The 22,641-nt window shown below is 46.8% G+C and overlaps 6 protein-coding genes across 6 annotated transcripts; 1 reads left to right on the plus strand and 5 right to left on the minus strand.

Moving 5' to 3' along the window:
- Positions 1–253: 253 nt before the first annotated feature.
- Positions 254–802, minus strand: ANOM_000518 (uncharacterized protein; the record flags this gene model as incomplete). The annotated part of the gene is made up of 1 exon (XM_015545776.1): positions 254–802. One exon carries the CDS (start codon positions 800–802, stop codon positions 254–256), a length of 549 nt encoding a protein of 182 aa, XP_015412110.1.
- A 2,086-nt stretch (positions 803–2,888) lies between these two features.
- Positions 2,889–3,664, plus strand: ANOM_000519 (double-stranded RNA binding motif domain-containing protein; the record flags this gene model as incomplete). Its single annotated transcript, XM_015545777.1, has 3 exons — positions 2,889–2,934; positions 2,991–3,079; positions 3,143–3,664. The coding sequence occupies 3 exons, from the start codon at positions 2,889–2,891 to the stop codon at positions 3,662–3,664; spliced, it is 657 nt and encodes a 218-aa protein (XP_015412109.1).
- Positions 3,665–4,304: 640 nt separating this feature from the next.
- On the minus strand, positions 4,305–8,156 carry ANOM_000520 (uncharacterized protein; the record flags this gene model as incomplete). The annotated part of the gene is made up of 3 exons (XM_015545778.1): positions 4,305–6,639; positions 6,688–7,659; positions 8,002–8,156. The coding sequence occupies 3 exons, from the start codon at positions 8,154–8,156 to the stop codon at positions 4,305–4,307; spliced, it is 3,462 nt and encodes a 1,153-aa protein (XP_015412055.1).
- Positions 8,157–11,700: 3,544 nt separating this feature from the next.
- ANOM_000521 (uncharacterized protein) lies at positions 11,701–13,366 on the minus strand (the record flags this gene model as incomplete). Its single annotated transcript, XM_015545779.1, has 4 exons — positions 11,701–11,926; positions 11,974–12,861; positions 12,917–13,133; positions 13,183–13,366. The coding sequence occupies 4 exons, from the start codon at positions 13,364–13,366 to the stop codon at positions 11,701–11,703; spliced, it is 1,515 nt and encodes a 504-aa protein (XP_015412091.1).
- A 2,538-nt stretch (positions 13,367–15,904) lies between these two features.
- ANOM_000522 (dynamin GTPase) lies at positions 15,905–18,414 on the minus strand (the record flags this gene model as incomplete). The annotated part of the gene is made up of 4 exons (XM_015545780.1): positions 15,905–16,191; positions 16,250–16,490; positions 16,555–17,108; positions 17,157–18,414. 4 exons carry the CDS (start codon positions 18,412–18,414, stop codon positions 15,905–15,907), a joined length of 2,340 nt encoding a protein of 779 aa, XP_015412056.1.
- A 1,471-nt stretch (positions 18,415–19,885) lies between these two features.
- ANOM_000523 (uncharacterized protein) lies at positions 19,886–21,461 on the minus strand (the record flags this gene model as incomplete). Its single annotated transcript, XM_015545781.1, has 3 exons — positions 19,886–20,725; positions 20,791–20,878; positions 20,935–21,461. The coding sequence occupies 3 exons, from the start codon at positions 21,459–21,461 to the stop codon at positions 19,886–19,888; spliced, it is 1,455 nt and encodes a 484-aa protein (XP_015412057.1).
- Positions 21,462–22,641: the final 1,180 nt, after the last annotated feature.

Here is a 22,641-nt window from a genome sequence, read left to right on the forward strand (position 1 = left end):
CACATTTCTATAGGCATAGCTAAGTTTAGCAGCTGGCGATGGAACTCCTCAAACATATCCACAGACTGCTCGCTTTGGCAAATAAAACGCTTGAATATCTCAAACTTCCCACTCTGGGATGCAGAAAAGCATTTGTGGACGAGAGCGGGCATATCTGTTTTGATCAGCGCCATGCCATTACTGCTGAAAAAGGTTTCCCTGAACCAAGCGGGAAAATCAGAGTCAAGAGCTAGGCTGTCTGCATGGCTTCATATTAGCTGCAGATTCCAAACCATAGGGAAACCATTGTCATGCCTTTCGGGTCATTGGCCCTAGCAGCCATTACCGGTATGCAAATGGGCGCAATATGGCCGAATATAGTGTGATACACTGCGAAGCTATGATCATTTTGCCATTCCATCACATAATCTGAGATGTTCGAAAACTCTTTATGCCCCGTTGTAGTATTTAAGCCCGCAGGGAGAGCATTGGTGACCATGCCCAGCAACCTTTCCAGAAACGGCACAACCAGGTTACTAACGTCCTGATTTCCTGCGACGGCGATGACCACACCATCGTGGTCGTATCCCGCTGTGATAGCCAAGTCACACCCCTGTTTTAACGCTGCAAGTTCAACGAGCGCGTTAAGGAAATCGCGGCGATTTAAGATTTCCCCCACCCCACCAGCTTTAATTACCTCAATCGGCCTATGCTCTGGGATTTGCTCTCGCAGTGCGTGTAGTAAGGAAAGGGGCTCATAGAGCCGCCGAAGCTCTGTGTACCTATGACAGACATAGGGGGAAGAGGCAGGATGTTGGACCATGTTTGGTCACGTCTTCTAGAGTCTCAAAAGAAATGTATCTGAGAATTGAAAGATCTCTGTATTCGTGGCTCTAAAAGCATTTACTGAACTGCTGGTGACTAGCTTTTCGCCGATGACTGATTGTACATTCCTCTAGGACGCGCTTGCGCGAATATATTCCAATACAATATGCGAGAATTAGATGAGATCACCTTCCCAAGTCGCCTGCCGCGTGTTGACCGTTCCCCAAACAGCAGCGTACATAACAGGGGGTAACCTACCAAAAGCTAGGTTTGTTAAATTAGAATTTTGTGTTGGATGCATGCCTAGCAATACCTCGCCTTTCCATAGCAAAGGACTAGAGTATACCAGACCCCCTAGGTAGAGTACCTAATTTCCAGCCCATACATCCTCTGAACCTTCGCAAGGTTGCAACATCTGTCGATGCATCATTGGATGAAAGATATCTGCGGGAGCCTTAACGGGAATTACCCTGACTGGCAAATTTCGAATATAGATTATATGCCTAGGAAGTCGCCGTTGCGCTCTAGAAATGCAAGGTACATACAGACGGACATCAATACGTACGCACTCATTGCAGCTGCGCCTCAGGTGACTCACAGTGAGGCTTCACCCTCCGAAGCACTATTTGACGTATGTGTTTTCTCAACCTTCATAGTAAATGGCCACCCACTTGCGCTATGCATGGCTTACAGCCGTCGGTGATAGATCATCTGCAGCTGATCAATTTGCATGACTGCCTGAGATACCAGCGCAGTGAGACTTCTCCGCGTCACTCCTCATGCAAAGCCTATGCTGATACTGACAGCCGGGATACTTCGTCCCGGATGGCCCAAACCCAGGATGTAAGTCAATGACTACCTGGCACCAACGGGAGGCTCACACCTACATTGCGATACGAGGAAAAGCTTCCTGCTAGGTCAGCCATCTGATAACTGGCTTGTTGGTGCCTGAAAGACGTCGTGTGCTATATGCACTTTCCACACTGGTGCTGGGTAGCTAGTTCAGGCTATGTGGCATTTGACCATCCTTCGACATATGTCAATCATAGCTGAGGCGAGTGTAAATGAACTGTCGACCAGTTGAAGACATACCTGTGCCCACGTAACACAAGCCCGTGGTACTAATGCTACCCGCTCATTCACACACATACACACCCACTGCAGAATCTACAAAACCAATATTTCCCTGTGCTGCGTATTTGATGATTATAACAAAGGCTAAACCTAACAACACATATGGGCCCTTGCACTTTACGTCATCGGTACCTCGGTTTGCATATCTTATTAGCAAATGGCTTCAGCTCAGCCAGGCAAATTCCATATCTGATGGCGTTTTCTGTGTCCTCAAGAAGCTAATGTTGTCCTGCATTGATATCGGGCCACCGCGATTGACAATTCCAGTGCTTATTTAGCCCACGTTCAATGCATAGTGGAGCCACGGGGAACACACTGTTGTCGCCCCCGCACCTCTACAGGAAGACAAGTAGAGATAACGCGAGAAGTAAAGCCTCGAACGCCATTCAGGCATCAGTCGATGGCCAAAGAGTGATAGTTGAAGTTAATTTCACTCCCCCACCATCAAGACGTATGCCCAACAGCGCGCGCTTTTATGCACGACCCGAACCAGTACTCATGGCAGATAACACCGGATCATTGAAATCGGCGCCGTGCGTCAAGCACGATGTCAATCATATTATGCAACCCTGAGCCAGCTGGCGAACAGTCGGCGGTCCGAGCGTTAGGGAGCGGATGCGAGTCAGGGGTTGTGGTTATGCTTCACTATTGGCTGCCTTCAATAGGCCGGATGCTAGGGTAGCGAGCTGTACGAGTGATGGCCAACACACGCATGCACTTGGCACCGTCTCTGTACTGCGGGTGCTAAAGGAATGTCCAGAAGGCTAACAGCGAATAATTGCTCCTTGGTCAATTAATGAAGTGCTGGGCAAGCATGATCTACATACCGAAAGCGCTCTCTGGTAGAGTGAGAAATGGTGATTTATAAAGGGCCCGCCTTTACTGGAAGCTGCTCTGGCAGCAGAAGAACATAGCGGCTTACAAGTTTATCCTACCCACTAGTCTTGAAAATGTCTCCAGCGCCGTACCAGACCGAGGACCCCTACACTATCGCTGGTAAGCTGTATGCCATCCTAAGGGAAGGTATGGTGACTGATTGGATTGGCACCTAGATTTCGAGATTGGAAAGCGACTGTTTACAACGCATATGGCTGTACAGCTAGTCGTGGGCTCACCAGAAGGTAGAGAAAGTGACGCTCTAGTGAGTTTTCTTTACCACTCCATAGTGACGTTTTGGGATCACGGATGGCTAACGACGTTCTAGTCCCAGTTCGACGCCCTGATCGCTGCCTATGACTTCAAAGAAGCTATTGCGACTTTGGTTAAAGCTGGCTTGGATGTTCCCCGATCGGACTTGGTTTGTGATGAGACCTATCAGGACGTCCTCTATAAGATCATAGGACGTACCAGACTGGGTGACTCGGACTCTAAAGAATCCTTTCCCACATTGATCAAGCAACTCCCACTGTTGGACTCATTGAATGGTGGGGTGGACCTCACCGTTGCTGCCATCACTGATCGGGTAGCGACTGGGCTTAGCACTGGTCCTTCAGGTTCAGAGGCTGACAATTGGAAGTATACATGTCGCTTGTGGGAAGATGCACAAGTGACGGGGGAAGAGCCAAAGGCAGTGGAAACATGCATTAGCAACTTTCCAACCAAGTTTCGTGTCACTATTGGGTATTGTGGTGTAGAAGCCTATGGTGAGGGAAGAAACAAGAAAATGGCGCGCCATATCGCGGCTAAACGTGTTTGTGGAAAACTCAACCTACGGCTAGCCCCGTGAGTTCCACAGTGAATGTGTCTATAGTCCCATTGTTTAAGCACATGGAGCTGTGTTTACTCGATAGCTAATTAAAGACTGAAATCACCCATGAAAACCAAGTAACAGAATCGGTGTACTGCTTGCTGGCTTCAAGATAAACATATGTTAGAAGTTAGAGCCCCCCCCCCCTTTGTAAAGATAAAGCATACACGCCCTGGCCCGGAAACCTGAGGAATTTCAGCTGCTTGGAATTCCAGATGAGCATGTTCAGGTATGTCAGTATATGCTTATAACGCGCTTCCAGTGGCATTTGAGATATCGGGTTCTACAAGTCAATGGGTCTGATTACACTTGGTCCTGAGCAATGCCAACTACCAAGCTCCCAAGCAGCATTACACGGTAGGAGATACGATAAATAAACTCCTGTATAATCTCATTTATGCTATCTACAGTCTAGTAATCAATTCGAGATGTGGCTTTTGGCTGTGGTACTGAGTGTTTCACCTTGGATTGGCCATCGGGTAGTAGGTGGACGGTTGCAGCCGCCAGCTGCACAAGTACACTGCGGTTTGCTTGGTCTTCCACATGAATTGTCGCCAAGCTGTCAACAGCGACACTATAGTTGATTGCCATGCACTGTACTCACACCTGGTGTATCCTTCTAGACATTCTGCATTTGGGTAGGAGCTGGCCGTTTGGGATGGTCTGTCACCACATTGTGGGATATAAAATGCTCAAGAAGTGGCAGAATGCCCATTCTTTCAGCTAGAGTCTCACACTTCTGTAAGCTAGCCGAAGAGTCGATATATATGGCACCGAAAACACTCTGAACAATATCGGAGAGCACTTTGAGGTCCCGAAAGGCACTCAATCCTGCCCAGGGGTATATTCCTCTTTCCCATAGATCTCCCTTGACGATGTGCAGGTGACTGGTGAAAGTGCCCTCTAGACTAGAGACCTTGGCAGAGAGAGTCTTACTCTGTGAGCGTAAAAAGTTATAAAGCAACACTCGGTCTCTAGTCCGAATGACCCTGGGGGTGCCCATACTATCAACCTCAATAGTATCGTGCTCCTTCTCCCAATAGAATGTGAGACAAATAAAGGTGAGAAACATATTGTTTGTAACGGCTGACTTTAAAGATTGGAGCCTTTTAGAGTTGATAAAGCTCTTCTGTCGATGTAAGTACCTGACAACTACCAACTCAATAATGCTAGCCCCAAGAAATGACAGACGTCGATATGATGTTGTTCCGTAGAGTCCCACACAGGACGGGTGTGTCATTGATTCTATTGCCAAACTCGTATCTGAAAAAGTGTATCCCAGGAGCCCCTCTAGGTCTACGATGGTTGTGGCACCCAGTGACTTGGATGGCCGAGACTTAGAATAAGTGCCATCGTAGAGAGACATCGTAGTCCAGGATTTGATCTTGGGGATCATTGCTGCTACACATATAAATGCTTGATCCAGTCCGTTGTCCAGATAGGCAGCACCTGCCAACGCTTTGGCCATATCAGCAACAGTAGCGGCACCAACCTGCCTCTGACTGTTTCGACTGGGGTTTGACAATGTTGTTGATACGAAAGCTGGCCGCCACCGTTTCCCGTTGAACCGTGTAGTTATCAGGTAGGGTCCAAACCCAGAGTGGCAAATTGCCGTTGTGAGCCCTGTATCTGACACAATGGAATCCTTCATGCTGGTCAAAAGACCCTCGTGCCACAGAGTATGATGCAGAAATAGCTGTCTCGTTATGAGGAACTTTGCGATCGCATCCCCGATAAACGCCATAGAGCGAAACTCGGGCCGATGCGCATCATCGGTTGGGCTGAGGGCAATGCATAGCAAGTCCATTCGTTCAAAACGAGCTGCTTGGGGGTTTGAAAAGATCTCTTTCCTTAATCGTTCCGCGATCAGATATACTCCAATCTGGTGAATTATGCTCGGAGCTAGCAGGGCAGCTTCAGCATAGATAGACGGCAGCCGATCTACCAAGTAATCTTCAGCTGCCAACTCGCTCAATCCCTGTCCGACCAAACTTGTGGATTGCAGCTTATCTGTCGGTGTGGATGTTACCGTCTTTAGCTCATTGAGAAAGTTGCGACGTCGAGTCAATTGATGTATCTTGCCTCTAATTGGTAGGGTTGCCCCATCTCTATGAGGGCCCTGGTTCTCGTGTCCTTCTATGACTTCGATACAAAGTGGACGACAGGCCTTTGTAACATGGCGCAAGAGGCCGATCGAACCGGGCACATTTCGGCGCTGCTGTAAGCACACGGCCAGGCTTGTCCTTCCGGAATGAGCCTCGAAGAAATCAGACATCCCAACGGGATCCATGTTTGGGACAATTATGTTAACATAATCTGTGTTTGATTGGGGCCCGTGGCCTTGATGTACGGACTGTAGAATTAAACGTGTCACCTGTTGACATATCGAAATGTCCGTGGAAATTGCCCTAGCCGAGCTGACGACCGCCGTATACTCCATGTTGGAACTTAGAAATAATGGAATACGCATATCCATCTTCAGTGGGACTGGGAGAATCATGAAAAGTTCAATGTCCTCTTTCTGTGGTCTAACAATGCGAAGCTCATGACGAAAGAGCTCCCCTCTTCGAGACCAGAGTAAAGCAACATCATACCAAGGGTCTAGCTGCCCAGGTATGAGGTAGTGCGACCTTGGCGGGATAGTCTTTTCAATAATGTCTGACACTCGCAATGGTAGAAGGTGATCATTGATGAGCCCAGCGTGGAACAAGCCTTTGTATGCTTGCAGGGCTGCATCTTCCTTTGCCCACCTTTTCCTCGCCCATTTCCTGAGACTTTTGAAGGTCTGAAGAGATGCGTCAAGGTTGCTGGGTAACCTGACAACCGCCTGTGCCTGGCCGCACTCGTCCATCTCGCAGCTAAATACAGGGTTGTTGTTCACAAACAGTTGTGCTGGCAATTCCGAGCAGAACCTATACAGGTGGCTAATGGAATTTCCCATTGTCATTTGGGCTCTGTTTCGTCAGATCAGGAGTCTACAGTTTAGAGGGACATGTACACACCCTGTGGAAGACCTGAAAACTAACTGGTCTCTGAGCTGTTCATCATCTTTCGAGTTGTCTGGTGCCACTGTCCTTCCGTCATCCTGAAGTTTTCGAACCAGCTCACGCTCCAAAGACTCCAGGTGGAACACATTTTCTAAGTCCTCTTCATCTCGAAGGATGATGATGAATTTAGAATGCTCTCTCCGTGCGCGCCCCCGACGCTGAATGAATGATTTTAAATTCAAGGTACAGTTGAAGTTCAGGACTGTGTTGCACGCCGGTATATCTATTCCTTCCTCCAGTGCGTCAGTGGTTATAATGAGGTCGAGTAACCCATCCCGGAACTTTTGAAGCGTTTCCATTTGGCTTCTAATGTCATGAACATCGCCGAGCTCGGTTTTGCTTTGGTGAATCCGGGACATACCCACAAATGTCCCGCAACGAAGTCGTTTGCGTGTTCCTGGGTGATTTTCTATCAGCCATTTCAATGCCAGTACAGTGGCTCGCTGCGAGACAAATATCAGAGCACGGAATCCTTTCCTATGTTCCTTGATCAACGTATCAAGTAAACATTCGCTCATGGGTGAGATATTATCAGAGTGAACCAGCCCCCCGTAATGTTCAATATTACCTAGCTTACAAAGCACTTCCATGGTATATTCTTGCTCGGGGCTCGGAGTGTGTGTTATCTCGGCATTCAATCGCATGTGTTCTTTGAATTGAGTAATTGACGTCTGAATGTAATTCGTAGCGGCCCAAGATCCTAGCTCCCTGCCTATTGTTTCCGCCTTGTTACCAAAGCGAGTGAGTTGTCTCTGTGACTTCTTCGAATTTCCATTTTGTTCATGTGGTGATTGTAGAAGTTCACGTAGTCTTTCTAGTATCAGTGACCCGTTTGTATTACCCAGCGAGCTACGCAACGGCACTCGTGGCTCAATCGACAGTTGGTTCGTAAATTGTAACAGCTGCGCGTAAAACTGGCGCGGCGTCCTGCATGGACTGTGTAGCCTTTTTTCAACATCCCTTTTGCATACCTGTCAGGTCCTGATCTCGATCCTGCTCATCATGTCAGATGCATACATACTGTAAGGTGGAAAGGTCCGACAAGATTGGAGATGCTGTAAGGCCCAGTATGTGTGGTCTTTCGTGATCAAGACTCGGTGATTTAGCGGGATAGTATTCTCGCATTATTCTGCTGGCAGGATGGTCATTGGTGCAATGATGAGCTGGTGGATGTGTCAGCTGGCATCACATAGAGAACACCGTCCGTCTTCTCTCCAGCACTCGCCTTCGTCAAATATAATCAATGATAAGCGGTCCATAGTTACAAACCTGTGGACCAACGCATCGTAAAGAACCTGATAGGTCGAGATTGCAATCTTAACGTTGGCCAGGGCAATGTTCCACGTTTCAACACTCCCCCAATGGTCGACGTTATCGTTACTGGTAAATGATCTACACCACATGGGAGGGACGTGGGCAGTCATGGTACGAACATGCTGGTTGCATAAAGCGACGGTCGGACATAAGAACCAGATAAGCTGCTGGTGATTAATTATACTATCTATATAGCAGGTAAGGGCACCTTGCCTTGTCTGGGTTTCCTCGGTCTATCTCTGCGAGTATTCGGTGTACGGCACTTGTTGAAGTCTTGAGCACCACAAACTCAACAGAAGATGCGTACATTTCTTACATTTGTGTTTTCCCCGTCCCCGTGGGCATCTTCAATTATCTGTTAGTTCATTTTCCTTCTAGCGTTGGATGTAGAAAAAGCGAAAATGGCCCCACTCACCACCACAATCAAATTTCCTTCTAAACTCTTATTCACCATTTCGACTTGATAGTCCCTGATGCGAAGGTGTCCTTCATCGTCATCGCGTGGGATAGATTCCTGGGTGTTATTCACGGTAGATGCCATGTGGTACTATGTGACAGACTGTTTCACTAGTCTGAAGATGCGATTCTAACGATGGCCACCACAGCACGTTGCCATGTATTCATATATGTTACAAGTCTCATAGGGAGAAATACCTGTCGAAAGCTACACCATGCAGAACGTAAAAGATTGCAGATGGGAGGCAACATGCATTTTCTGCCCAACATCGATTTTACTAGAGCTGACCTGAGACTGTGGTCGCCTCGTTCTGAACACGTATCTAGCATGACGCCACGCTGCAGTGTTCAGCCTTGCATCGATTAAGTGGGAAACAACAAATGATTGTCGGATGTACCCCTCCACTTTCGTTTGTCGTCTAATGATATGTGCTTGTTCTAGATTACACGGGCGGGGGAAACGAAAAGAAAAGAGAGGCAGAGGGAGAGGCAGAAGAGCATTTCGACCTCTGATCATAGTGTCCACACTGAGTAGACTTCCACTCGATGTCATTCCATGACAATATTACAGACCCTAAGCATCGGCAATAACCCTCTCACATGATAATAGCCCAGGTTCAAACACATCTGATCCCCATAGTATCGAGGCCACCAACCCGTGCCTTCTGGTAGTTGAAGTTTCATAATGTAATTAGGAATGGTATGGCATGGCGTTCGAGCGTAGTTGGTATGAGATATGACGAAAGTAACAGGCCAAAGACGCTACTCTCTTATTGAAGGTGTGATCAAGACTAGAGAAACTGAGAAGGTTGACGATCGTCACAATACGCCTGAAGCCTTGGCATCTGCTTAAAGCTAAGTACAGCTGTTCCAAAGCTAGAACCATGTATTCGCTGTAAATGTATATCATTCTTCTGTTCGAACTACGGCAGGACAAGAGCCCCAACGTGTACCTCACGTCTGGGAGGCCCCGAGTGGTCAGATATCAATGAAAGGAATTCTATGTATAAAATGGCAATGAGGCTGGATTGAATGATCTAGGCTTTCTGCTTTCGCGTTCCGGCACCGGTCGTATGCCCATGTTGGTTTTTGTAATGTTTCCGCAAGTTGTCCTTTCGTGTGAAGGGTTTGGAACAGAGGTCACAACAGAACGGCTCCATGTTCCATCGATTCCTGGCCCACTGCTTGTGCGCTGCCATGGCGTGCCGACGAATATCTCTTTCCTCTGCAGCTCGGACGGTGCACTGAGGGTGCGGACATAGAACCGGCTTATTGTGGGTCCTCATATGCTTCCTGATATCATCAGAAAAGGTGCCAAAGATTCATACAGGACAAGGATCTTACGTCAGGTGCGCCATTAGCTTGAAGTCCCTCCTATTCTGACATCCCGGATAATTGCAACGATAAATCGTCTCTGATTTGGTGTTAGAACGATCATGCGTAAGGCTTCTAGTTTCTTCCAAGTCCAAATCACACTTTGACAGCGAAATAGGGAAGGGTGGCTCGTGGTTCATCGAGTCAGATATCTCAGCAGCTTTCATTAGATCAACAGGTTGAAAAGCACCCCCTATGTCAGACAAGGCCTCGGACGGCTCAGTACTCTAAGGAGACTGATGGACGTCTTCCGAGGATGCAATGACTTGAGGTGGGTACTGTATTGGAATTTGATTTGGGGTTAAACAGGGGTATGGGGAATGTTCAAGTATTGTGCTGATGATAGCTAATTGCTCCTCAAGATCTGGAACTGCAAAGGTGTCTCCAGCTGCCACGGGATCGTCTGATATTTCGTTTGTCGATGTAGTCATATCAGGGCAGCAAGTCATGTAGTCATAGCAATGAAGGGGATGTGACGCCATGGCTGAACTCATGCGCGGGGGAGGTGAACAGGAAAGACAATTTTACTTCATGGTACAAACACCCGGAAGCTAACTGACTGTTACTTCTCACAACAGGTGCCGTGGTGTGCGGAAGGAAACAGGAATATAAATACCCACCAGGTCGCTGGTGCTAATTCCCACTATGTTAGAAATTCGTTGCAATGTGTCAGCGTTAGGCGGCAATGGTCTTGGGGCTGTTAGGGCTACCGTTAAAATCATGTACCTAGTAACCCCTCACCACGTCACCGCCCGCTAACTTCCATTTGATCGCGCACGCACTACAATAATACCACACACTAGCATCGCACTAAAAGGTACATACAGCAGACACATCACATATCCGTCAACGGAGCAGATAGCACGTCACATGCAGTACATAGCCAACACATTATTACTGAGAGTGACCGAATTACACACCTGCTGCACGTTACCGTAGATGGGGCGACTCTCAGCTCCAGGACGTATTAGCCTTATGTACAATAATATAAGGGTAAATTTGCTAAAGAGGTCATGCATAAGTCTCGGGCCCTTGTCGTTGGGGTGCGGTTTCTATTAATCCTCACAACCGTCGTCCCAAATCGGAGGAAAAACTCCTCGAGAGTCTGTTTGGTAAAGATAATTAGTTTTGTAAACATAACATGGAAGAATGCACACCTTGTTTTGAAGCTGAACAGACATACTCGTAACAACAGACTTGCTATTGAAAAGGAGGAGCCCCGTCTATCTCTGGTATTACGATTTCAGATACGTAAAAGGTACCACTCCAACTAGCCTTCTGTCTCGCATATATCTCCTCTACTCTTACCTCATACGAGGCGATCATTCTACAGGTGAGATCTCTTGAAGACTCCAATCTGTTTTAAAGGCATATTCAATTCTGCCAGTCGAACCTTGTTCCGAATTGGTACTCAAATCCAACGAATTCGCCTACATGCAGGGTGCAGTTAGATCTCATGCAGTGTCACAATCCAGGATGACAAAAGGTAGAAGCCCATGATCACGGTTGGATCAGTCTGATAGTGGTAATGAAGCTTTTGAGGGTAAGGTTCTTTAAGCCTCGACAATGACTCGGAAAACGGTATCCCACCCTTTCTGGTAGTACCACAATGGACCTGGCAAAATACAATTCATGTGGTGTAGAATGGCTAGTCGGCAAAGAGTCCAAAGCAGCTGTTACTTGACCGGGGAATAGTTTGATACTTGATGGAAACCGTCCGTCAACCGTCAACCATCGTTCTGATGGCATCCAACACATCCCAAAATGTAAATAAACAAGAAGGTGACAGCTATTGCCATTGTGATGCCAGTCAATCACTGACCGTCAAGTGAGAAGAGGAAGGATGGTATGTAGATCTTTTGGTTGTTCCAATATGTAGCTGTTGCCTATTGTCTCGAGCTGGAGCACAGGACAGAGTTCTTGAGGTTCGTAAAGCATCATCTCTATAATCTGCCCAGCTGCCTGGCTCAGTGCCCGTAGATAGTTTCCTTGGGAACGATTGAGGATTGAAACGATTTGGGGAAAGATGCATTCCGGCACCTTGGAGAGCCTGACAGCTTGTTAGCCAGAGCTTCAGCTGTCCCATATAGCACTTACATATTGTCAGATAACTCCAGACCTGGCTGGTGGGGATGCTGCGGATAAGGTATCAATGCAAGAATACCCTTGCCGAAATGCTCCTGTAGGGTGTGAAATCTCCGTGCAAGTAATCGAAGGTTGTTAACATCCTTGTACCCCTTCTTATACTCTGACGACCCTGGTTCGAGACCAGGAAGCATTTTCTTCATCATCGCTGTGGTCATTTCTGACTCTGCATTCTTGAGGGGATTGCCAGCCCGTTTGATACCCGAAGCGTTCAATGCTGGGATTGCAATAAACCTTGAAACTGATGGTGTCTCATGTCCACCACATGCTTCGAATAAGTGTGAGATGTGGTATCTTCGAAATAAATTCAGCCCCGTGATTCTCTGGTCTATGAGGGAGATGTTGGCATATGTCTCTGCCTTCGATGAATGTTTAGAGATCTGCAGATGAGGCATGTCGGCCCTCGCTCGCCAGGTTTGAATTGCCTCCTTTAGGAATAGAACTGACAGCGAGCTGCCAGAACCTAATATTAGCCGTTTGGAAACCTGTTCCCATTGTTTCAGATCTGGGTTTTGGATGGCCATCTCGATTTCTGCGGTAAAGTACGATTCCTGCGGGGGCCGAAGACATTTCGCGTGACACTTCATGGTTTCTTCCTCGAGGAAGCATACCATTGAATTGTACCTTTGCCGTCGACCTTGCTTTATCTTTTGTTGACTATCGAATGAGATGTTCGCAGATCGTTTGGACTTGCTATCTTGTACTGTGTTTGGTAGTAAATCGACCATCGTGGCACAGCTGTCATCGTTCCCAGAACGTCCAATAGGCAGATGTGGATACCTATTTATGCTGGCCAGGAACAGTGTTGGATCCACCGCGTTATCCTCCTGCGTGAAGAAGCTACCATACTCCTTATCAGTCTTGGTGCAATCAAGATCCGTAAATAATGGCTTACCCTATATGCACCAATATCTGCCACGTACGTGGATAGCTTCCCCCACAGTCGAGATGTGCGGCTGCAATAACCGCTGCCATGGTCTTCCCGACTATAGTGTGACGCTCTTCACTGGACTGCGAGTCGTATGGAACGATCCTGTCAATCATTATGCGCTGGGCGACTGAACTAAGATGAGCGTAGCTACACAGCCTTTCCTTTACTGCGGCGATATCGCCTTCTCACTGTCAGATTGATTGAACGTTCAGGATCTTGGAGGTCCTTACTTGGTTGAATCTTCATCTCATAACCATATTGCGAAAGACACGAACGAATCAAGTCTATTCCACAATCCGCCAGCCGTTCCCCGTCAGTCCCAGGGGCCATAAGAGCTTTGGAAAGGTGGGTCTGTAACTCCGTTGCGTAGCCTAGAGTATATGCGACCTGTTGAATGGTGCTATTGATGTTCATCCTGTGAAATGAATTGAGTAAATGCTACTCTAACAAGGCAAAGCGTTTTGATCGCAGATATGTTTGGATGTTTTCGCTGAAGATGGTTGAGGTAAATATAAATCCACTACACCGCCAAAATATATCGAGTAGCCCTCCGTTTCCGTTGAGCATACAGCATCCAATTTGCTAAGTGTCACAATGATGCCCAAACAATGTCTACACCCATCCGAATAGCCCGCTGCACATTGGCTACAATGGTTTTCCTTTATTCCCATTGACGTCATGATGCTTAGTCGATTTATCGGCTAAACACACAGGAAAGGACGGCCAACTAAGCATCCCATGCTTGGACCTATAGGATTGCCGATCTTCTAGCTATGCAAGGCCCATCAGCTGCGTGTAGGCCCCGGAAATGATCAATGTTACTGTGCATAGAGACGGCCATAGTAGAGCCCCGCAAAGAAAAGAAATGGGCTGCTTTCTGTAACTCGCGTTCGCATAGAGGCCTACCACCACATGTTTGCAAGACCTTCGGGTTAGATGTACAACATCAATTATCTCGCATTCGCCTGAACTCAAAGCTACCCTACGTTTATTTATATCTTAGGGCCTAACGTCTAGCTGCAGGCCACAAACATATATATATTTTCATTTTTCATTTTTCATTTTGGTATTTCAAGATTGACAAGATATTTTGAAGAATACCTTCGTCAAAACCTCTAGTCTATATCGTCATCAAAACAATAGATCGAGACTCGGGTGCCCCAGGCCTAGCCAGATAGTATGAGGAATAAAGCTACCCAAACCCAATATCATAGATTGTTATACAATTTAATATATGTGGACCCCACATGAACTTTTGATAGGCAGTTGTGGTTGGAAATATGGTAACAGTTCTACATACATCGCGTGGCTAGGTACCGATTGCCATACAATCAACTAGATCTGAGATCTAACAAAGTGATATAGCTTCTTTCCCGGGCAATCATGCCAGCAATGGGCTAAGTTTAGGGCCACTGGGCCGAGCTTTGTAAACACGTGGATGCTGATAACCCATTTTATTGACACATTACACGGGAGGCCCATCATGCAGGAGGCCCATCAGGGAGGCCCATCAGGGAGGCCCACCATACCGAAGGCCCACCATACCGGAGGCCCACAATACCGGAGGCCCACAATACCGGAGGCCCATCATGCAGGAGGCCCATCATGCAGGAGGCCCACTATGCAGGAGGCCCATCAGGAGGGAAGCTCTATCATATGGGAGGCCTACAGGATGCTAGCTCCGAAGGGGTGGGGGTGGTTCTGACCCCTTCGAAACTGGGTCCCCAAGGCCTACTAAATGGTATTGTTGGTATAGCGCTGCTTCGTCAGGAGCCGCTTTAATTGAACCTACGGGTGAGTCGCGTACAGCGCGATTCCGAGTCGGTATACCAACGACCGCAGACCACGCTAAAACTCGCCCTTGGCTTTTTAAGTTTATTTGTATTTTGCTTGTTATTGAATTATCAAACAAAGCTCCTACTAAATGAACTTGATCGTCTCCATTGCGGCCTCTTCGCATCATTCCAGCTAAATCTCTTTCTTTCTTTACATCTTACAAGCTAGGAGCTAGAGTGGAACTAATTAGCCTTTGGTTCATCAAGGTATCAATTCATTTCTATTATGACAGTATGCCGAAAGGAGGCGAATATCAAGCAACTTAGCATCAGGCGAAAGAAATCTTTTCATTTTAGTCTCTCATTGTACATTACACATATGGTCATGGTCATTTACGCTTTCGACGCTGGACAATCGAACTCCTTGATCGAGATATCATAACAATAACTCTTATATGTATATGTCTCTAGGACGGCAGATCAAACGAGGTGTGTAGCCGTCCAATAGATATCTTCAATAATTTTGACAATCTATAATGACTGCCACTCTACCTTCATTGGTGTATTTGACGTAAGAAGAGTAGTAGCGGCTCTCCAAAGAATGGTATATTTGGCTTCACTCGTCGCTAGACCTGTTTATAACATGATCCAAGGAAGAACACGATACAACTCACACACCTACTTAGTCTTCATCATGGCCCTAACTACTTGACCGTTGACCCTGCATTGTGAGGGCTAAGGATTCAGGTCTTCTAACCGTCTGCTATATCAGCAATGGCACCTGCATATTAGTCTGCCCTACCTCCGGGATGCTTCCTATCTTAACTTAGCTTGAAGCTATTCAAGCTCCTTGCCAACGCCATCTTGAGTACTTCCCCAAAAGGGTGTCCAAAGTTCTTCCTCATCTACCTGATTAGATTTTATACTAAGAATATGCCCGTATCTGTCTGTTGTAGTAGTTTATTCTGTCCCTAGATCCCCATATTGTTACTCTGCTTAACGCCGTGTTATCCTCCCAGCCGAATCTGTTCATCAATTCAACCATTTGCATCACGTACAGGCAGTGGCTCATTATATCTAATTCGTCTCCTCAATGTACTTTATTCCAGTACACTTGCTATTTCCCCGCCATTATACCGGCTCGACTTCCTTTTACCTTTCCCCTTTTTCGATTTCTTCAATCCTTCTGCTCGAGCGGTGGGTCCTCCATTGGCTGATCTGCTATATGATCGTAGTCCGATTCAGCGGCTTTCTCTGCAAGGGTTGGCTCATCCACGAGAGGGGGAGTGTCATCGGAAACTTGAGAAATAACATTGTGCATGCTGTAACTGAAACGAGGATTGTCCACTGACATGTCTATAAATGAATGGCTGTCGTTTTCGTGAGGATCAGCAACGCTGTCTTTCGGGGTATCAACAACTTCCAGACTATCCGGCTTGTCGGATCGATCGTCGTCAATGATGTCTATATTATAAAACCTCATTAGTTGAAGGTATTGCCTCTTAGGGTGGGCGACACTCACCGAGCCCTTGTATACCAATAAACCTTCTACAAGTTTCAGATCCCTTGCGCAGGATGTGCAGTTTTATAGAGAGTTGATCTCGGCAAGACTTGTTCTCTGTTGACTCTCCTGCAATACGCGTTGCGAGGTCATCAGGCATATCAAACACAATTAACGGTGCAAACATATCTGCCAGTGGCTTGATGAGATTGGTTTCGATGACCTCGATCGCCACACCATCAATAAATCGTTTGAGAGCGACCTGATAGAACTTAGTAAGATGAAGAAGGTAATCCTGGGGTCCCGGACAGACGGAACTGCCTTACCTTGTAGTACGCAAGCATGCACTCAAGCGCCTCTGTGGCAGCAAAGCGGCTCATGTCAGACTCTGTGGACTGAAGGATTGAGTTGTGAAGACGATGCAGATCGTATGATCTTTCATCCAGATAGGCATCCTGAAGATATGGGACGCCAAAGAAGTTGCAAATGATTTTTGAGAGACTATCTCCCCAAACTTCGCGCCGGGCCTGCTGAAGATTCTCGGTAAAATAGTGATTGTATGTGATCGGATGGCCGTGCTGATGGGGCTGAAGAAGATCACTGGTTCGCTGCTGCAGGTCCTTCAGGAGCTGGTCAAACCTCGGGTCTACAACCTCCCGGAGCAGTGCTTTCGAGGTAGTAATATCACCGATGTGCAGTACAACAGCTCTAACGAACTTTTTTGCGGTATTCCAGGCTGTCGTTACGTGACCTCGCGCGATAGTTTCCCATTGGCTGGATTGTTCACGGAAGAGCTCACCTATTATTAACGGATTGAATGTTCCAGGGAGCTCTTTGCCTCGCGTGCGTTTGAGAACTTCTTGGATATGCTGGATATAGTCTTCTCGTGTGACTAGGATCTATTGTCTCGATACTGCCTCGCCGTTACTTCCCTCTGTGATTTCACGATAATGACCGCCCGCATTGATCCTTTCAGTGAACTCTTGATTCAGATTTTGCATTACAGCACGTATCCGTTTGCTATAACCACTGGTCGACTGGGCACTATCGAAGAAGGGGTCGTCGTATGTGCCATCAGTGGCAGTCCTCACAAGGTTCTGGAAGCTCTGGCTGATATGCAAAAGATAGTACTTTTGCTCAGCTATAGTAGTTCGAGGGCGTCCAAGTCCCTCCAACTTCCGCTCACAGTCACCAACTTGGACCTGAATTTCTTCTATCAGGCTGGGAAGTTCAGTCGCAATCTGCCCAAGTAGTACCTTGCTTAGGCGCTCCCGAAAAGGCATAATAGCAACGTCAGATGAGGGAAGGTCTCGCCAGACACCCTTGGCAAAAAACTGTTCTTCCTCCACATCCCGTTCCACCAACGCCCCGTTGCTCTTCTCTGAATCCTTGTTTTTCAGTACATGCCAACCGTGACGGAAGGAGACCTCTTGATTCCTCGCCAAGGAAACAAACATCGCCTCGGTCTCCGATCCCGGGGTCAGAGTATCCGGTTTGGTAATAACGCCTAACGTCCGCGATCCGGTCTTGTCTGCCTCGCGGGCTAATTTAAGGACAATCTGATTAGCGAAATCGTTCTTGGCAGACACCACAGCCAGGATAATTGAACGTGGCTCCCGCATATAGGACTGTACAACATCCTGCACAAGTTTCACATCCGCTGCCGACTGCTGCTTGGTTTCGGAATGAATAAGACCGGGTAGATCGACGATGGTCAAATGGGGCCGGTCAGGGCCGGAGATCTCGACACGCAGGAGATCATTGGAAAACGCCTTTCCATGCGTAGAGATGCCCATGATAGCCTTGGCATTGTCGATCAGACGAGGCAAGCCATCGAAGTCCTCGAGCTCCTCATGGAATTGACTTAGCGACTGCTGTTCTATCTCTGTACGTGAATGGTGCGGCACAATGGACACGCTCACCCCGATCTGGGGGCTCTTGCGGAGGACGAGCTCTGTAGGGAATCGTGTACAGAGGTTACTTCGTACGGGGAATGAAACGCCCGAGATAGCTTCCAGGACCGAGCTCTTCCCAGACGATTGATCCCCACAGACGATGATTTGGGGCAGCGAAATATAATGGCTGATGCCCTGCAAACGCAGTGTGTCAATGGAGTCGAGCAATTCTAGTTGCTCCTTGGTGCAAAGCTCTTCAAGGGAGTTTGTAAAGAATCTTTTCAGGACCATTTTGTTCAGGCAGCACGATGGCACAACGTATAGTTTAAAGAGATGAGACTGGTAATCTCTGAGGAACAAGGGTGGACAAGGCCTGATTTATAGACCTCCAACAATGAATGGGCAATTGAATTCTAGTGTCCTACTTGGTTCCTCCTGCAAGGGCGAATTCCTTAGGATAGCTTCCATGTAAGGATCAGAATATGGTGTCAGTAATGGAAATCTCCCCGTTATGCTGCATTCATTCCTACCCTGTAGCAAGCAGAAAGCAATGCTGGTTGATTGGACTGTGGCCGCAAAGCGTGCCATGTTACCTCTGACCACATTTGATCAGGCAATTCTATTATTATTATTATTTTTTTCACTTTGTCCATCAAGGACCACCGGAATCCATCAGGGGCTCTTGAGGCGAAGAATGCATGATTTCTGCCTGTCGCCTGGATGTATTTGTCCCAATGAGGAAGTTACCCCCCCGTGAAAATTATACTTCCTGAAGTGGAATAGTGCCACGTCCAGGAGGGTGCGTCTGATGACTAAGCACCAAGCAAACAAAAGCAAAATACTATAGTTTCTTGCACTGGGCTTCTCGAATATCTTGCAATGGTTTAATATATAGGCGATCTTGATGACAGTCGTACGTAAATTGTCATGCATGATCATGACGGCCTATTGGCTGAATGCTATCTAATTGCTCATTAACAATTTAACATAGTTACTCATTTTCCTGATAGTTTATATCCTAATAGCGAGGCGAATATATATCTACCACAGAAGCTTATCCATGAGGTAGAGCGAAGGACTCCTAGGTTTGTCACTTCCCTGGCAGGTCTTGGCTTCACCATATTCCTCATCTTAATATCGCGATATAACCTTCTGGTTAATTTGTAGTGCCATACCTGGAAGTTGGGGCCCTGAGCGAGCCATTCGTGACTCTTGGCACTATTGTGATATTGCTTCCTAGTTCCTCCCATATCAGAACTGTCGTGTATTCTACCCCATATTCAAACGATAAAATTTGAACGACCTTGTGCGGAGTATATCAGTCTCTCGAAATGGTGTCTATATTTCTACAACGCAGTCGCTTCTATCGATATGAAATATATCCCTGGCGTTAGCGACGGTAACGACTATATGATTGTCTTCTATAGTTATATAGTGATATTAATACTAAAAGGATGAGCTCACCATAGATATAACGGCAACTGGCTCCTCATATCTGTTCTGCCGAGTCTATGTGGTAAGGTCTGGACTGCTACAACTGCCTGTGGTAAACTCTGTGCTACCTAGTGGTCCTAGTCCTCCTTGAGGCTCGATCTGACGAGGCTTTATCAGAGATTTACGGAGTAGAAGAATAGACTTGTAAATTGCTTTCAAGAACGAGCATTAGTCGTGCACATCGTGTTTCAAGTGAGCTATCGAGCTACATTGGCCAAAAGCCTATCGATTCCGCCTGTTTCGAATGTAATAACTGACAGATATTGCCTTAACATCCCCTGGAAATACTGTTGTCCCGGGAAGCCCGGCTCTGTCTGTTTTGAGACTCGTGTCTCTTCCGCGTACTCATATGCTGCGTGAATGATTTCTCATTCCTCGCAGATTTGGAGACACTGTAGTTGTACCTGGGAACATCTCGAATTATTAATGAACTCCCTTCGTTGGGCTTGGCACCTTCAACGTCTAACCACTTGCTTAGGGCTTGTCCTATGGATTCGCTGTCTGCCTGGAGCATAGATCCCATGTGAAGCGGTGATGACTCCTCCTGGGCGATAAAGTGGGGAAACAAAATTAAAACAGGGTGTCCACGAAGCTCTGTACCCTTGCCGTTGTTAGACCCCCCGACTTCAGCAGATAGGTGACTGTCAGAAACTGTTGTCACCCATTTAGAGGTCTGTTGCACTTTGCCCCATAATTCGGCTGCATCTTGGAGAAACTGACGAAGGTCCTCCTCGAACCCAATACAACCAGTCTCTAGTAAAGGCTCAACTCTATGGACAATCTCGGAGACAACGCTTCCAATGTTTTCGTCCACTTGCCTCTGTTCATCTGACCTAAACACCTTTACCAGAAGTGCACGTAGTAATGCTTTCTCCTGAGATGTAATTTGATCGCATCTGTCAAGGGCATAACCCATTGGCAATCGGCTAGCTGGTGCTTCGAGGCGGAGTGGCTGGAATATGTTGCGGGAGAGGTGGCTGGAAATTATGGATTGCACGCAGGAAGCACGGAGCTTTTTAGACTGAACAATAGCTGCTGCCGGAAACATCGAGAAAGGATTTGGGGTTGTAGATCCCTTCCACAGGACTTGCTGAATGGTATTCATTACCTTGTTCGTTCGATTTTGTTAGAGATCTGTATCCAATCACAAGGCAGGTCTGATATAAAATATACCTCGTTGGTGTCGGACGGAAAACTTTTATAAAAATATTTCTGAACCATATCGTGCAAGGCCGCCTCGAGCTCTTTGATATTCTGAATCCTAGCCTACGTGAATAATTGAAAAACTTCGAGGAGAGATGTGAAGCTGGCACATACAGATCAGGCCCAAAGTCCTCCAGCTGAGTCGCCCGTTTCAACTCTTCAACCTCTTGTTGACTCTGTGTGAGGCGCCCCTGTAGACCCATGATTTCCGTTTTTCGTTCTTCTAGCTCGGTACGGACCCGGCGAAGCTGCTCGGATTGATTCCGGAAGTTTGTTGACAACTCGTGTAACTTGGCGTTGAGACTTGTTTCTGTATCCTCCTTCGTCTTTTGTAACTGGTTCAGAAGCTCCTTCTCTTTCTCTGACCAGCCTCGGACTCGCTCTTCCAAGTAGTCACTGAGATATGCTTTGTCATTCAATAATGTTTGGTGCTTCTGACGCTCCTCCTCCAACTGCCGTTTGTTATCTGCTATCGTGGAATATGCTGCTTTGAGCTCATTCTCAAGCTGTACATTCTTCTGTTGTAGTTCTTCGTGGCTTTTAAAGGATTTGGCGTGATTTATTGTGTCTTCTGCTGCTGCCTGCAGAGCTTTGATAGAGGACCAAAAGGACTTATCCTTTGACTTATCTTTAGGCGTCATCTTGAACATCAACAAGTGACAATTGAGTATCACATTTGCTTCAGATAATGACCAGGAGGGAATGCAGCCCTTTTGAAGCCATAGCCCATGGCCCACCTTAAGAGTACACAAATAGCACCTCTGGGTAAATCCAGTTTTTTTGACCTGCTATACACATCGTTTATGCAAGGTAAACCTTTGAATCGAAGGTTCTCCAAATGCGAGGATATTGGCGGTCAAGACTTTCCACCCCCTCGCGTTACGAATATAACATAGAGTAGCTTTGCGATCACGTAGCATATCGATAAAGGTGGGTAGAGATAGGCCATTGTTAATGCATCTAGACAGGCACATTTTTGTTGCTGCAGTGTTCCAGACTAATGGTTATGTGTTTATGTTGGGTGTACCGTATGTCCAGGTATTACAGAGCTATGGCTTCTCCTTACTCCTTCACCTATTGTTTGACGCTATTTGCCTCGTTTTTCTATAGCATCACCCTGTTGTATGCTGTTCCTTCTCCTTGCCCCTAAAATATGATACCCAATCCGTGTTGCATTGTTAGCTGCCTATGATCTCAGGCGAGATATTACAGGAGTAGCAGGCATAGGACATCATTATTCCATCTGGAGATAGGCCTGCAAGGGGTAGGTGTATTATGGGCCCATAATGTTGGACGTTCATGCTTTGCATAGGCCAAACGTGGGAGGCCTACAACTGTGGCGCCTTTTGGAGTAACATTTTTACCCCTAGCGTGGCTACCACAAGTTTCTTCTGCTCGATGCACTCTAATACCTGCAGGCTAAACTGATGATCGAATACGTACTTTAGTATCAAGATTACCATTGAAGTTGGGAGATGTATGCTCTTGAATGGAATAAAGATGTCTCGCGTTGTGTGCTCATGCCGATGCGATGTATTCCTCCAATGTAAGGTGACCAACCCTCGCCCTGCATTGATAGATTTTGAATATACTGTGGAAGGAAGTATGCTTTAATTTGGCACATCTATGGAAGCTTTTATCAATTGCCGAGGTAAGTCACCTAGAAATTGAGTCCGACTATAGTTGGTCATGAGACTCCTAGCCAATAACTGTAAGGTTTGGCATTCATATCACTGCACTGAGGAACAAAACGCACCATCAATAAGCAAGGTTTGACATTATCAGAGATAGCTAGCTAGGAGTACAATTCTAATTGAGTAG

This window comes from Aspergillus nomiae, assembly GCF_001204775.2.
Source record: "Aspergillus nomiae NRRL 13137 chromosome Unknown contig00005, whole genome shotgun sequence".
Classification (NCBI taxonomy): domain Eukaryota; kingdom Fungi; phylum Ascomycota; class Eurotiomycetes; order Eurotiales; family Aspergillaceae; genus Aspergillus; species Aspergillus nomiae.